The 15849-nt window shown below is 44.7% G+C and overlaps 1 protein-coding gene across 1 annotated transcript; it reads right to left on the bottom strand.

Moving 5' to 3' along the window:
* Nucleotides 1–1979: 1979 nt before the first annotated feature.
* Nucleotides 1980–11028, bottom strand: ADAMTS1 (ADAM metallopeptidase with thrombospondin type 1 motif 1). Its single transcript, XM_058522966.1, has 9 exons — nucleotides 10107–11028; nucleotides 8151–8497; nucleotides 7388–7520; nucleotides 6834–7001; nucleotides 5903–6189; nucleotides 5460–5646; nucleotides 5194–5369; nucleotides 4094–4269; nucleotides 1980–3958 (listed from the first exon to the last, which is right to left on the bottom strand). Exons 1-9 carry the CDS (start codon nucleotides 10777–10779, stop codon nucleotides 3259–3261), a joined length of 2847 nt encoding a protein of 948 aa, XP_058378949.1. The 5' UTR covers nucleotides 10780–11028; the 3' UTR covers nucleotides 1980–3258.
* Between the last annotated feature and the right edge of the window lie 4821 nt (nucleotides 11029–15849).

The raw sequence follows: 15849 nt of genomic DNA on the forward strand, positions 1-15849 counted from the left end.
GACTAGCAAATGGTGGCTGTTGCGTATTGTTTCTAAGTCACATTAAGATCTGTAGTGGCCTTTTCTAGAAGATAAATTAAACAAAGAGAAAAAGTTGGAAACAATTTTTGCATAAAAGCTCTGATCCAAAAATTGTGCTTGCGCTTGCGAGGTGGTTATCGAAATGCTAAAGAAAGTGCCCATTGAGTGTTTGGAAAATCAGATGTTTGAATTAGTACTCAACACCATTCCCGCTCATCATTCATAGCTGCAACATGAGCGAGCACAAAAACTCTCCTTCTTTTAAGCTGGTGGCTGGTCAAGCTCTCAGAACTGGATGGGTGTTTTGAATGAAACTCTCTTTGCAGCCAAAACAGTATTTTAAAGTGCTCAGTTTATTGATAAAAGGAAAATCTCACCAGCAGAGGGCTGAAAAATAAGGTGGCAACTTAGAAAGTGGCTTGGCATTACTTTGGACTGAGAATGAAGAGGATGGCGAAAAATCGTTAGGCTGTTTTTATCTCTTCGTGTCTTGAATTTCAGTCTCCTTGCTTACTACATAAATCAATGTAAGCCTTTCAAAAGAAAAAACTCATCGGTGAATTAGGCAAGATTCAGAAATGACTTCTTTATGAGTTATCATTTTAGGTATCTCGTTTTATCAAATAGCTTATGAAGTAATGAGGGCAAGGGCATTTCTTGTGTGTGTATGAATCCCTCATGTCGCTTACTATGGGGATTTGTACCAATGTAGACAAAGAAGTAATTGTGGTAGAGGTTGTTGGTGCAGAGTACTTCAGGCCGCTGAATTGTATGGCCAAATTCTATGTTTGACTGAGGTCTATGGGCCCAGGACTAGTTCCCACAATGTGAGAAGACTTGACTTTTACCTTTTGGTCTGGTGGCCCAGCAGGTAGGAAAAAACTTAACCAGAAACTAACACAACTCTCCCCTCTCCTGCTCTACTCTCTGACCTACACACCTGGCTCCTGAGACTCTTACATTCCGTTGCTCAGGGAAAGGACACTTTGAATTCTGAGGGCAAATTAGAAATTATCATCCGGATCTGAAACTAGCATGTTATATACAACTACTTGAGAAAACTATTCTAAGGAAGGTGAAAAAAAGGATGAAAATGTAAAGCTGGAAATGTCTGTAGTTAACCACGTAATCCAAGTCTTCTAGTAAGTAAGCTATTTCCTGAAATATAGTTACTTTGGAAGCAGTCAGAACTTTTCAAGGATGTTGATGTACCATTTAGTATTTAGAATATAGTAACTTACAAAAGCTACCCAGGGTGGCCTGGGCGTTCCAGGGTTTCTCCAAAACACCTCATGTACTCCTGAAGAGCTAGTGGAACATTCGAAGGGCATGATTCACCACGCATGCCTATCCCAAACGTAATTTATAAGGCATCATTTTTCACTCAGTAGCTTAAATACTTTCACATAACTTTACTTTCATAATATAATTTAGGAAGAGATACAAACTCAAACTGCATCCAGAATCCCATATTTTATCATTTAATTTATGGTATACATCAGAGGTCGGCAAACTATGCCCACAGAACAAATCTGGCCCACTGTCTGTTTTTGTAAATAGTTCTACTAGAACACCACCATGCTCATTTATTTATATATTGTCTATAGCTGTTTTCACGTTACAACAGCACAGTTGAGTAGTTGTGACAGAGATGGTATTTAGTAATAGTTATACTAAAAAAATACTATTACAAAACTGAAAATATTGGCTCTCTACAGAAAGTCTGCCAACCACTGGTGTACATTATTGCATTAGTAACAAACCTCTCTATCATCAAAGATACCATAGATTCCTTTCTTTGTAGCCATCACATACACCAAGGACACAAAATACATTTCATTAGAAAGAAATCCTAGTTCCAAACAATTTAAGAAAATATTCAGTCTTCAAATTCAACATTTATGTCTCAGATTTCCTTCCCAGGAATTAATTCTCATTAGAAAAAAATAGACACAACACATTCAAAAAGTGTCCTTTTATTATTTCTAGTAACATATATTGTATAAATACTCTATTTTTATATGTCCTTTTACAAAAGCGATATAACTTAAAAGATTTATCATTAGAAAGAAATGTATAAAAATAAATATGTTATTATAGGCATTTATTACAAACTATAGTCCTTCTTAGAAGGAACACACAAATCGATACTTATAAAGTACATAGAATTTATAGTAATATATTTTACTATATACATATGGAAAAAGTCATATTCTCTTTCATAGTAGAAGAGCTGAACAGACATTCACCAGGATATGACTGTTGGACCAGCTGCTGGGGATGGACCCGCTACCCCTCAGTAGCCTCCCCACTGTGAGACAAGTGATCTCAATGTCCCCAAACACTGGGGACCCCATTCTAGGCACCCCATTCTTGTTCTGGCATCACATACTTTTAGTGTGATGTTATTGACTTTCTTGAGACACGAACTGTTTTTTCACATTCACATTCCTGAAGCAGGCTTATGCATGGAGGAAAGAAAGGTAGGAGGTACTGACCTCAGCCTGCCTCCTCTAGCTTTTCACCAGCATCTGATACATCGCTGCTTTTCTTCCCCCTTGCAGACTTACTGCATTTTTACAATTACATGGAATTGTTTCTTTGTCAAAAGGAATTCACAAATAAAGACACAAGAAAGTAAAGATGGAGTCATTTGATGTTGTTAAACATTTCTCTCACGCTGGACAATCCCAAATTCTTAACGCTTGGTAGAAAGATGGCGTTCTCTGAAACCACAGCAGCCACAGCCGTGCTGGTCAAAGATCCTATCCGTACTCCTTTCTCCCTCCACTGCTAGTGAGGTAAAGTAAACCACGTCTTAAACTAAAAATCGCATGTTTCTCCTGCTTTTCATTTCCCAACCCCCATGATACTAAGTATTTAATCACTACCAGGAAACAAGGATTGTAATATTTCTTAAACTTATTTTGACAATTGTTCCTATTTCTTTGTTGAACTTGTCACAGATGCAACAAAAGGAATAATAATGATGCCCTGGGGCTTTATCATGCTATATCATTGCTCAGAGATTAATAATCCTCATTAACTACCCTATCAAATTTGTAACTGGCAGGATATCCTGACGATCTAACTTCTTTTCTACCTACGTCTATACTCACAACTCCTCATCAACACACCTTGTTGATCACTGGCAAGGTACACTGGATTCCTCCAGCCTTCTTGATTTCAGTGCATCAGCCCTTCCACACTTTACTTCCCCCTCAACACTGACGTTGCTTAACTGCATTCTGCCATCGTGCAAAAGTCTATGTAATGTTTGGGTTTCTTTAAAGGATCACAGCTCTCATGAGACAACACCCCCCCATCGTGGGACAGACACTGCAAGGTTCTCTTTTTGTAACCCTTCCCACAAGTCTTGGAACATGGCGACCAATCCCCCAGCTGCCAGCGGGGGCAAGGCAGGTCCGCACAAGGTCTGGTGCTGGCTGGCTTGACCTCCTTCGCGCACTCTGAAGCAGGCTGCCCGTTGATGTCTCTGCACTCTACCAGTCTTCTCTGCCAACCCTGTCCACATGACTTGGAACATTCGCCCCACTCCTCGATGACCCATTCTGAGAAAGTAGGGATGGCATTGAAAGATTCCTTCTTCTTCTTCACGAAATATGTGTACTTAATTTTCGGCCGAAGGGCATTGCCCACTGTAAGGACCTGGATGGTTAAGGGCTCTTTGAGAGGGCTAAAGCTGCGAATTCTTTCCAATGCTGCAGAGGAGCCACTGTACCGCAAGACAGTACCTTTGTACGTAATGTCTTGCTCTAAGGTGGACAAAGTGAAGTCACCATTCAGGATATATGTGCCATCGGCAGCTTTGATGGCAAGATAGCTTCCATTATTTCTGGATCCCCTCTGATTCCGTTGTTTCACTTCAATGTTTGTGGCCCCGGTTGGAATTGTGACAATATCATGATATCCAGGTCTGCAGGCAAGAAAAATGGATATCATAATCTCTCATTCACTGGCTAAGTACATTTAGAATCTAATTTTTACCATACCTGTAAAGAGTTACATCTAAATGATAAACGTGTTGGGAGTATGGCGTTTTAAAACTCACCTTGCACTAGTAACTGATCCCGATATTTTCTTGCATGTAGATCCATTTCCTCCACAAATACCACATTTATCAAACTTCTTTTTGGAGTCTATGATGCGATCACAGCCAGCTTTTACACACTGCCCTTGCACGCAGACAGAAGTGGAATCTGGGCTACATGGAGTACCGTCTACCACCTTAAAAAGAAAAACATGTATCTGGTGTCACATGCTAACAAGGGGCAGAGATGATGCTAGGGTAACTATGGAAGTTTCCTTTATTAACATCACATCTCTGCCTTCCTAACCATTGTAAGCAAAACAGTACTCTATACATGTCACACACTACCCTTTGTCTTTGGCTTTTTTCCATAGCAAGTACAGACATCTGAAAAAATTATAAATTTTTTGAATATTCATTTATTGGCCTGTCTCACCTCTAGCTAAGTTCAATGAAAGCAGAGAGTTTTGTGGATTCATTCACTGCTGTATCCTCAGTGTCTACAATAATACCTGGCAATAGTAGGTGTTTAATAAATCACTTGTTGAATATTAAATCTGCAACTGGGGAATATTTTCAAAGCCTACAGGGCTAATGACACATGATAATCTCAAACAAATTCAATTCCATTTTGTACCTCAGAGTCAGATTTATCCCCTCAGCAAAACAGCAAAACAATGCTTCTACTAGTTCCATATATGTCCTCAAACATAAGAGTTATCGATATTCAGACTTCCATTTTAATAAGTCCATTTGCACATGCTACTGCTAGTCATCCAGTAACAAGTACTTTGGACTATGCCTAAGCTATTTTCCAAAACCTCTGGTTGGTTGCTGTGTTAATACGTAATTTATCTAACCACGAGTAAAGGCTTTTTCTTTGCATATAAGAGTAAAAAAGGCAATTGCAAGAATCATAAGTGCTGGATTCAAGCTTCACTCATAGCTGAAACACCACCAAACTCAAAGCAGGCAGTTACCAATGGATCTAAAAGAAAAGTTCTAATGTGAAACTGAACACACTGTAATATACAAATTAAGAAGGTGCTCATAGGTTGTCTGAAAAGGTTGAAAGCCAATGCCTGGGTTCTTAGGCAAAAAGTAAGAATAACAGTAGCTACCTTGGGCTGCAAAACGAAGAAGTAGCCAATGCCTTTGGCTTGACAGATGAGCTTGCACCTATCCTTTGGCGAGACTCCAGCATACTTGGGTGTCCACTCCACCGCGGGCCCAGTCCCAAAGGAAGCTTTTGAAAACTCATTGTGCGCCTCACATTGTTCCTCTCTAAAGGTTTTTCCTGGAAAAAGAAGGATATGATGACGTTATCAGTCTCCAACCCTTAACTGCCTATTTGTGGGCGCATCTTTTTCACCACATTCCTACTCACCATTATTATCCGGACAGTCCTCGATGTTACATGATCTGTAGCGCACGCGCTTGCCTTCACAGTACTTCCCTCCGTTCTTGGGCACTGGGTTGTCGCACTCCCTCATTGTATACTGAACTCCTCCACCACACGTTCTCGAACAGTCTCCCCAGGGCCCCCATGGCCCCCAGCTTCCATGAACAGGAGTCTAAATGGGGGACACAAATCATCAGTGTTAGGATTCTCTACGGAGCCCCCCTTTTTAGAAAGTAAAAGAGAAAGATCAGGGACAAAGAATCAACTATCAAAGTAATCTATCTTGTTATCAATTATCAAGATAATCTATCCCACCAGAGAATACAGATAGAAGTATTTAACGTGGTATCAAATGTTTTAGCATCACTTTGTCCCTTTCAATATCGAATTTTAAAGGAGTATGCATGCGTCACAGTAGAAAAACTCACATCAAAATGCTTCTTGTCAGTCTTGTTCACACACTTGCCGTTGACACACCATCTCCCTTCTCCACAGCTGGTGCCATCTGCCCAAGGGAAGTGTTTTGTTTGGCACACCAGCAACCCACCGGAGGTGCCCGTGCACCAGAGGGTTGTGCATGTGCTGGCTGTATCCGGGCAGTGTTTGGACTCCTCCCCAAACGTGAACTGGCACTGCCGGTTGGCATCGTACAAGGTCCCAGGGAGATCAGAGGGGAGCTGTATGGGGCTCTGGGGCTTGTCCATCAAACACTCGCCTGCAAAGAAAAATGCCAACCAATATTACTAATAAATGAAAGCATGCCAAGGGCAGATCGATTTCAGAAAATATTTATCATAAGAGATAATATATAGCAAAGCAATTTGAAAACTATAGAGTTTTTGGGGAAAATGCTAGAGAGATTTAGATTAAGATAGTATCCTCAATGGAGTATTTCTGTATTCCCAATAACAGGAAATTATTCTGCTAAAAATTTGAATTAATGTACTATGGGAGCTACTTGGCCAGAAACACTCTTTTATTGGGAATTAAGATATAAAAATGTGTGATCTTGGGCCAGCCCTGATGGCCTAATGGCTCAAGCTTGGTACACTCCGCTTTGGCAGACCGGGTTCGGTTCCCGGGTGCGGAACCACACCACTCGTTTGTCAGTGGTCATGCTGTGGTGAAGGCTCACATAAAAAAAAAAAAAGAGGCAGATTGGCAACAGATGTTAGTTAGCTCAGGGTGAATCTTCCTCAGCAAAAAATAAATAAATACATTAAAAAAATGTATGATCTTGACAGTGAGAGTAATTTTGAAGGAGGGAAATAAAAAGAAAAAAAAGAAAGAGCTGGTTTAACAAGACCCTACATGTGGGAAGTTGGATGCAATCTAGAAAGAGTAACTCGACTGTCTTACCATGACCATTATCCAGAAATGACGTAATCATGTAGGCACTGCAGGGAGACCAAGGCTGGCTGCGGTCCAAATTGGAGAGCATTGACGCCATCATGTGGGAATCCCGGTTGACACCATTAATGCTGGCACACTGCTTTGCATCATCATGTGGCATGTTAAACACGTGACCTAAGAAGCAATCCAAAACCCACATTAAAATATAGGTCATTTGTGGCTTTTTTTCCCCCTAACAGGGATGCCTTTTTATCAAAAGTGATATTTCCAGAGGAAGAAACGTATTTCAGAAACAATCTATTTTGGAGACAAGTGTGCTTCTCACAAGGTGCCAATAAACATGTAAATTTCCAAATGACCACAGCTCCTACTATCTTATTTTGTATTCTAATAAAGATGACCATATCTAGAATAGTAGGAAAATATTTCCTGCAGTTTCTAAGAAGCCCTGGCACTTAAAATAGCAATATAACCTGCAGACTCTCCCTCTTAAATTAATATATTGTTTATCAGTTTGAATTCATGAATTGGGCTTAACTCTTACTCTGAAACAGACTCACCTAATTCATGAGCTGTGGTGAAGGCAGCCTGTAAGCCGTCATCTTCTATGACCGAGCAGCTTCTGCTGGGATCACATATAGTTCCAACATCAGCCATCCCAAGAGTATCGCATGTCTGGGCCCCACACAGGTCCTACAAGGAGCAAAGGTATATCCTTATTAATAGGGACAGATCATCAACCTTAGGATCTAACTTTCTAGCAAGGTGTGTCTTCACGTATGTTTTGGAGCATCTACATTCATTATTGTTGAGCTGTTCTTCTAGGAGTACTTCCTATAACTTTAATCAAGATTTTTTCCTAATGCTATTCCAATAGGACTGTGAAATTCCAGATATTAAAATTATAGACGATAACAACAATAAACAAACACATAGAGACAGAGATTGGATTGGTGGTTACCAGAGGGGAAGGGGGGAGGGAGGAGGGTGAAAGGGATAATTCGGCACATGTGTGTGGTGATGGGTTGTAATTAGTATTTGGGTGGTGAACGTGATGTAATCTATGCAGAAATAGAAGTATAATGATGTACACCTGAAATTTATATAATGTTATAAACCAATGTTACTGCAATAAACAAAAAATTGAAAAAAAGATAAAAAAACAAAATAAAATTATAGAAGAAATAAGTAAGATTGACCATGCTAGCCAATTAAAAAAAATATAAGTGCAAAAACATTGGTGAAATGCCTTATATACATGTGTTTGTTACAAGGCTGACTCCTAAGAGGGCACTATCGTAACGGGTACTGCATTCCTCTCACCTGTCTGGTGAAAAGAATCGCTGTGTCATAGTGCTCCGAATCCCGGTCACTGGGTGAGTTGTGCTGCTTTTGCCAGTTGCAGAAGTTCCGAAGGGTAAGAGCAGCATTGGAAGTCACTTCTGGCCCCTTCTGTTCCTCGTAGATGACCAGGATCTTCACTACCACCAGGCTCACCGAATTGCGAATGCTGGGGTGTTTGTATAACCGGGCCGCCACGGAGAACAAGGTGAGAAGGTAGTGCTTCAGACCACTGCCATGGAACTCTGCCATGGACTGGTCGGCCACGAGCATGGTTTCCACATATCGGGGGCTGGACACAAATCGCTTCTTTCTTATGCTTCCAGTTCCTGTAAAGAAACAAGAAAGATAGTTTGCTCAGGGGCAGCCTAGCCAAGAATAGTTACCTTCCCAGAATATATAAGGAAAGCCTAACAGTCAAGGCAAATAAAACAAAAATATGCCCAGAAAAACAAGAACGAAAATATTTGCATCTCTTTTCACTGAAAAAGTTATTTGTAAACTTTTCTCCTTTACTTTAAATAGAAAGGCCATGTGCTCCTCAGAGGGGGGTCAGGTCTCTCTCTCTCTTTTTTTTTTTGTGAGCAGGATTTCTTTTGTTCTCTATGAAATCCTACAATCCGAACAAGGCAGTATGCACATCATCCTACCCAGCTGTAGTAAAAACTTGGAGCAAGGGCAGCAGGCAGAGCGCCCTGAGTCACTCTTTCACAGGCCGGGACTCAAATCCTGAATGAGATCATCGAGCTCCACGTGGAAGGCCCAGGGCAGGGCTGGGGCCTCTGCCAAGAGGCCGGGCCCGAAGGAATCTCAGCCTGCACTGCTCTGCTCTCTCATTCCAGGGGTCCCTGGGGGGCACTGCTCCTGCCAAATCCGGGCACAACGACCACCCACTCTGCCCAGCAGCCTACTGCCCCACTCCCACTGCCCCAGGGAAATAAGTTCCTGCCTCGGGCCACCGTTGATGATTTAGAAAAGAGCCCTCCGACTCCTGCCCGAGACCCAGCCCCCAGGGAAGTCCCAAACTGGGCTGTGAGCACATAACTGCTTCAAGGAGCAAATGTAGCGGGAGAAAAGAGGAGAATTCTCCAACAAGACGCGTGAGTATGTTAACGAAGAAAAAAGGTACCAAAGGAAGAGAATGAAAAAGACTGGACAGTAAGCACTGCACACAACCGAGTCAGGGGAAGGCGTAGCAAGAAGGATCAGCGGTAACTAACATTCAGCAGAGCTTGAGAGCAGAAGTATGGCCGCGAGAGGGAGCGCAAACCGGGAGGCCGGGCGGAGGCGCCGGGAGGCGGGGCAAGCCGGGCAAAGACCTCCCAAGCAGGTTCTGCAGAGGGGCCCCGCCGCCGCCAGCCGACAGGGGTTAGCCTCATAAAGGGGGAAAGGGACAACAGAGACCGAAGTGCAGCTGTGCAGGCTCGCGGGCGGCACATTCCGAGGTCACCCTCGCTCCTCTGCCCTCCATCTCCGCTCTCCTCTGGGCGCAGGGTGCGCGCACAGGCAGCGGCTACAAAACTAAGCGCAAAGTTGCAACTCGACCAAAGAACACATGCACAATCGTTATAAAGAAATTAACAGGATGGAAAGAAATCGCACACGCTCACACTCGACTCAGGTGGAAGGAGTTGCGTTACCAACTTTCCCTTCCCGGTCCAAATGCTTCGCCTTAGCAGAAAATGGTTGATTTGTCTGTCCTGTCGTGATTATTCATTATTCGGGCAAATGGAATTAAGTGTTCTAGCAGGATTTGATTAGTTCGCCAACCCAAACCTCAAGCCACGCTCCGCCACACCGGTCTCCGTCCTGTCCGCAGACCTATCTATGCTCCTGCCTGCGAACAGGAGTCTACTCTTAAGTCGCGTCGCACAGAGAAAGAGGGGAGAGGTGGATGGATGGAAAGACAAGGGAAAGCAACTGTTCTGGGACTGATACCTGTTGGCTTTCCGGCGCGCTGCGGCGCCGGGTCCCGCGGCGGCCACTGCGCCCCGGCGTCCTCGCCCTCCGGCCGCGCGCCCCTCGCGAGCTGGGTCTCGTCGTCCATGACCCCGCACTTGGCGCCGCCGCCGCCCCGCCGCCTTCGCCGCAGCAGATGGACCTGGGGCTGCGCCGGCGGCTCCCCGCCGGCGGCGGCGGGGACGAGGTGCACTGTGGCGGCGGCGGGCGCGGGCTGGATGAAGTATTCCTCGCCCTCCAGGTAGAAGGCGCCGCGCACGCCCTCGCAGAGGCTGAGAGCGGCGGCCGAGCTGGGGTCGCCGTTCACCGTGCCGGAGTAGAAGCAGTGCGCCAGGTCGCCGGCGGGGTCTGGACTCGGCGCATCGGGCCCAGGTCTGCGCCCCACGGTCTGGAGCGTGAAGCCGGGCGCTAGGAAGCCGCGGTCCGGCTGCAGCTCCAGGAGCAGCTCACGACCGAAGGCGTCCAGACGCAGGCGTGTGGTCCTGTGTCCCGGGGCGCGCTCCAGTGCTGGCAGCACCAGCTCCTCGTCCTCCTCGGCCGGGCGCCCGCGCACTGCCGGCACGACCAGTAGTGCTGCGGCCGCCGCGAGCAGCAGCAGCGCGGGCGCAGGCTGCAAGCCCCGAGACCGCCGCGCCAGCTCCGCATTCCCCATGTCGCCGCCTGCCGTGCGCCTTCGGAACTCCGCGGGGACCGCTTGCTGCACCCGAGCCCTGGGAGGCACCGCGCGCCGGAGCGCAGCGAGCGAGGGGGCTATTGTTCGGGTCGGGAGCGCAGAGCCTCGCTGGCCTCGCTCGGAGTTTTTAAAGTTAATTACTATTATTCTTTGCAAGTGCGCGCAGAGCCAGCCGCAGGCGGGGCACTTAGGAGGAGGCGCTGCAGTTCTGCCGACACGCGGGAAGTTTTTCTTCTAGCGCAGAGTTGGAGGCACCGCGCAGCAGGCGCTGGCGAGGTGGCTGCTGCGGGGAAGCGGGGAAGAGAAGGGCCCTAGGACGCCTCCAGGGCAGGGGGCAACGCGAGGATCGGTGCCTGGAGCCCCTCTTCGGCCGCTGCCTTGGCCGCGGTGCTGCTCGTTCTGCGCAGGGCTCTGTCCTCTCGCTCCTACTGCACGCCCTGGCTTTGGAGTAGCTGCTGGCTCGGAGCCGCTTTCCAGCGAGTGCAAGAACCGGGCAGCCCGAGCAGCCCTTTTATAGTCTCACTCTACGTCTCAACTCCCCTCCCCCACCCCTTCCTCCTCCCTCTTGGCCGCCTTTCCATCCCGAAGACACCGCCCCCTAAACTCGGTGCTAAACCGCGCTCAGCGCCGCGGGCCCGGGCGGGGGAGGGGGCGGCCTCCGCGCTGGCTCCGCGCCACAGGCTCGTCAGTCTGGGGGCGGAAGACGCAGGAGGGGCGCTGTGACCAGCAGTTTGTACGTCTGGGGCTGCTTCGGGGAGAAAGTACTCCCCTCCACCGCGCCTTTCCCCCTCGCCGGGTTCCCGGACCACCTTCCCTTCCCGCTGCCCCTCTGGTGCGGGAGCGCAGTTCGCGCGCTGGGCTGCAGTTCCCAGAAGGTACGGTGCGGGTGGAGAGCTGAGTCGCTTCTCCAAGACTGCCCTGCCCGGGAGCTGTCCCTGCGCCGCCTCCTATCACCATGCCCCCCCGCAATCCCCTCCTCGCCAATCTGGGAGATGGGCCAGGACTGCCCTTTCTAGAAAAATACCCCACCCCACCTCTCCATCTCCCTGGCCTGCCACGGTCCCGGTTTGCTGCAGGATGCACTCTCTTCGCCCCCACTTTTCTCGGGGAAAGCTTGGTTGGGCCAGCGCTTCCCCCCAGAAAGCATGCCTGGGCGAGGGGGCCAGGAGACACTTGCCAGGCTCTTGATTTTAAAATGCGTTTGCACTGACCTTCACTCCTCCTCCTTCCACCGTCACCCTCCCCTTCCCCCGCCTTAGAGGACTTCTCGGTGGGGACCCGAGTTCACACTTCCGGAATAGGTGATCTGGACCGCGGTTCAATTCCCTAGAATTGCGCTCTCTCTTCTTCTTTGGAGAAATAATCAACTCCTGCCCAGGCTGCCGCCTTCTACCTAATAGTAGCTACAGGACGCAGGCCAGGCTTTCAGAAAGGTCAAGGAACTCCACTTTTCCACCCAGGGAACAAGGGGATCGCTGGGGCTAGAAAGCGTGCAGTGGGGAAATTAGGAAGTCGGCTTCCTTCCTGATCCCTCCCGCCTCTTCCCACCAGGAAGGGAAAAGGCTGCATCCGTGTTTAGAAAGCGAGAAAAGCTGAGCCTTTCCACCTCTAGGTCCCTAAGAAAAAGCTGAGCAGCCCTTCCATCGAAAAAGAGGGAGGGGCTCATGACACAGAGGAAGGAAATGTTTCATAATGCTTCCAGAGGCGGAAAACCAGCGGGACAATGGTGAGAACGACCGCCCCGATCCGGGGGCAGACCCTTGTCGCTCACACTCGCGCGCTCCCACTTCCCTGCCCTACCCCGTCTCCTGTCTCGCCGCCCCCGCCCTTCAGTTTTCACCAAGTTTTATCTCGGCCTTTTCCTCACTCCTCCCCAGATCTCAACTTCGCTCTGTCCTGGCCAGAAGCGTCCCCTTCAAGTCCTCCAACATGTCCCTCTTCCAACTTTTGCTTTCAGAATACTTTCCAACTTCCCCTTTTCTCTCAGAGTTCTAGATCGCCTACTTGAAAAACAAAAACAAAACAAAAACTTTGCTTTCCACTCTTTAGGAGAGATCAAAGGAGAAAGGATGACACAGAAGCAAAGATCGCTTCACTCTTGAAAGGGCTTAATAACAACCCCTGCTCCCCACACGCTAGGGATGGATGCTTTCTTAAATGTAAATTTCGTTTCCTAGGGTCACTGTCACAGTTAAATGCTGAATGATTAACCCAGGAATTACCTCTGTTTTAACAGCAGCTTAAGATATCTCAATCACTAGTTTTTCTCTTTTCTTCTGTCTTCCACTTTCCCACCATCTAACTGGTATTTTGACACCTTTTCTGCCCACCCCCTTTCACTCCATCTCTCTTTGGCAGCCCTCTCTCACCCCATTCCATTTGTCCTTCAAATTTAATATTGATATACACACTCATGAGTGGCCCCATTCATTACTACATTGTGTAGCCTAAGTCTGTCCATCTTTGAATCAAGAGACTTACTCTTCTCTGTTTCACAAGTGTCATTTCCCAAACATCCCTGCTCCTCAGTTTGGTTTCCAGACTTTTTTTAAACATTTCCCTCCTCTGTTGAGGTAGTTTTTTTAACGTTCTATTTTTTATGATTTCATTTCATTTGTCCTCTCTCTCTAGCTGGATGAAAAGTTTGATACTTGGGAGGACATTAGAGGAAAAGTCATCTTACAAGATATTGACTATGGAATCATGAAAACATGATGGCAAAGGCATCGATAAATTTTCAAATCTCTTGTTTAGAAGAAGGCTCTGGAAACAATATATGGTGACCAGCAGTTGGGGCCTCGGACTGGCTTTGAGATGGAGATTTCAGATACTTGTGGTGGCTCAGAGGCTGAGATGCTTAACAGATCAGTAAGAGTAAATGTGATTCCATTGAATTGGGACAGGATGGGAAATTCAGAAGACCAGCAGAGAATGTGTAATTTTCTAAAAACTCATGTAATGCATTCCAGTCTGTCAACCCCCTATGTGAACTTTAACTTGTAAAATACATTAATGCAAGGTTGGTCTTTAGTCCATTTCTGCCTCCAGTGTGTTCTTATTGGAAGTTTAATTCAAGATGTACATTTCTGATCTTGAATGGCTTACTTCAAATCCATTAAAATTTTTGCGTATTTCGTGTTGTATATCCAAATGGAGCTGAAAAAACAGAGAGCTCAAGGCAGAAGAATGGCCAGGAACATGACTTTTTTATTCACTGGGTTTCTCTCCAGATTTCTGTTCTTTTGCATAATGACTCCAATCTGTTGTGCACCTGTAGTTCTGGGAAATGATTCTCTTTAAATCACTTCAACAGAGGCATCGACGTAAGAGTTGCCAATTACTAAGCTTGAAAAACTCCATCCATGCTCAGAAGAACATATAATCTACTTACCTTTTCCTTCTTTTTTTAAACCAGCACTCTTTGGGTGTTTGGGGTATCACACAAGTATATACATATAATATATATGTATATTGATAAAGAAAATCATGAATTGAAAAAATATTTTGCTGTAGAAATAAGACCAAAGGAGTAAAATTTGTACATGGCACTAGTAAAAGAGACATGTACTAGTCGGTCCTTGTAAGTAAGTTTCACACTCACATCCTTATAAAATGTTTGCTTTTTTATTTGGATGTGCACCCAAAAGATCGTGTCCTGTCCTAACCCCTACCATATTTCTGATTTTCTTTTTATAGAACACATATGTGCTTCTATAAACATAAATCTTGATATGTTCTCAGTTATAGACCTTAAAGGATTTTTATTTGTACAGATGATCTAATGAAAGTTAAAATATTTGACATAAAAATATTCTTACAATTAACAATTTGATCTTTTAAAAGCATTCTTGTCTTCTATTAATAGAGAAAAGAAAAAATTTCATGCATTCTAAAGTAAAAGAAATAAACGAGTAATTTTTACTTATACCTTACGGGTTTGTGTGGTTCACTTATTCATATATTACAGACACAATATTCAATTCATAATTCTTAAGACGTCTAGACCAAGTTAAGTATTCAACAAGTAGCTATGAAATGAGGGAATCTGGTAATATACAGGAGCTATTAGCATTGTTCTAGAGTAAACATCTACAGAAATGATTAACGTATATATTTCATAAACATGTAATGTTATTTATTTATATTTTCATACCATAGGATTTACCAATTGGAAATGCGAAAGCTGTTTAACGTTAGTGCTCCTTTTAGAACATATGGTCTAAGATAATATTGGACAAATGGATATTTTACTTGATCATAGATGAGATAATAGAAAACATTTATTTTAAGCAGATTCTAGGCTCAGAAATATAACAAATATTGAAAACAGAAAAATTACTGTAAATTGCATTTGGACGTAAAATTGCTATGACCCCTAAAGTCATGCGTTTGCAAGAACCGAGATTTCTCCAATCCACTCCCCTTGTTTGGCAGATGTGGAATTGAGCCTCAAACCGGTTAAGTGGCTTGCCTAAGTGTAGCCCAGTTGAGGGCTTAGAATGACTCTGACTCATAATTTTTAATCAAATGCCCTTTGGCATTTTAAGGATCTAATTTTTAGGTAGGTAAGTGTGTTGTTAGACTTGTTATTGCTGTTGTTTCCAATGATTAAATTTCGTTTAAATTCTAAATTGGAATTTTCTGGCAATAAAAAATTTCCACCTTAAAAGATTCACAGCCTCTAGTCCCTCTTTTTCAGTCCACGAGGTGGCGCCAGTCCACAACAAATGATGTAGAGCTAAGTTTTTCTTAATAGGGATTTGCAAAGGTTTTACACCTTTTCAATTCTATTTAATACATTTTAATCAATTTTTCTCTTATCTTTTGGTCTCATGGAAAATATTTTTTAAATATTGTAATTTTAACTATATTTATATTGTTAAAAGAATAATAAAATTCCCTAGGCAACTACTTTTTAATCTTGTAGCTCTAGTAGCTTAAACCAAAAATCAGTTAAACTTAAAAAAAAAAAATCTACCTCTGATAATATAATACTGTGGATCACTTTCACTCTTCACAATTGAGGGCTTTATGCAATTCAAACGAAAA

Source organism: Diceros bicornis, chromosome 27, assembly GCF_020826845.1.
Source record: "Diceros bicornis minor isolate mBicDic1 chromosome 27, mDicBic1.mat.cur, whole genome shotgun sequence".
NCBI lineage: Eukaryota > Metazoa > Chordata > Mammalia > Perissodactyla > Rhinocerotidae > Diceros > Diceros bicornis.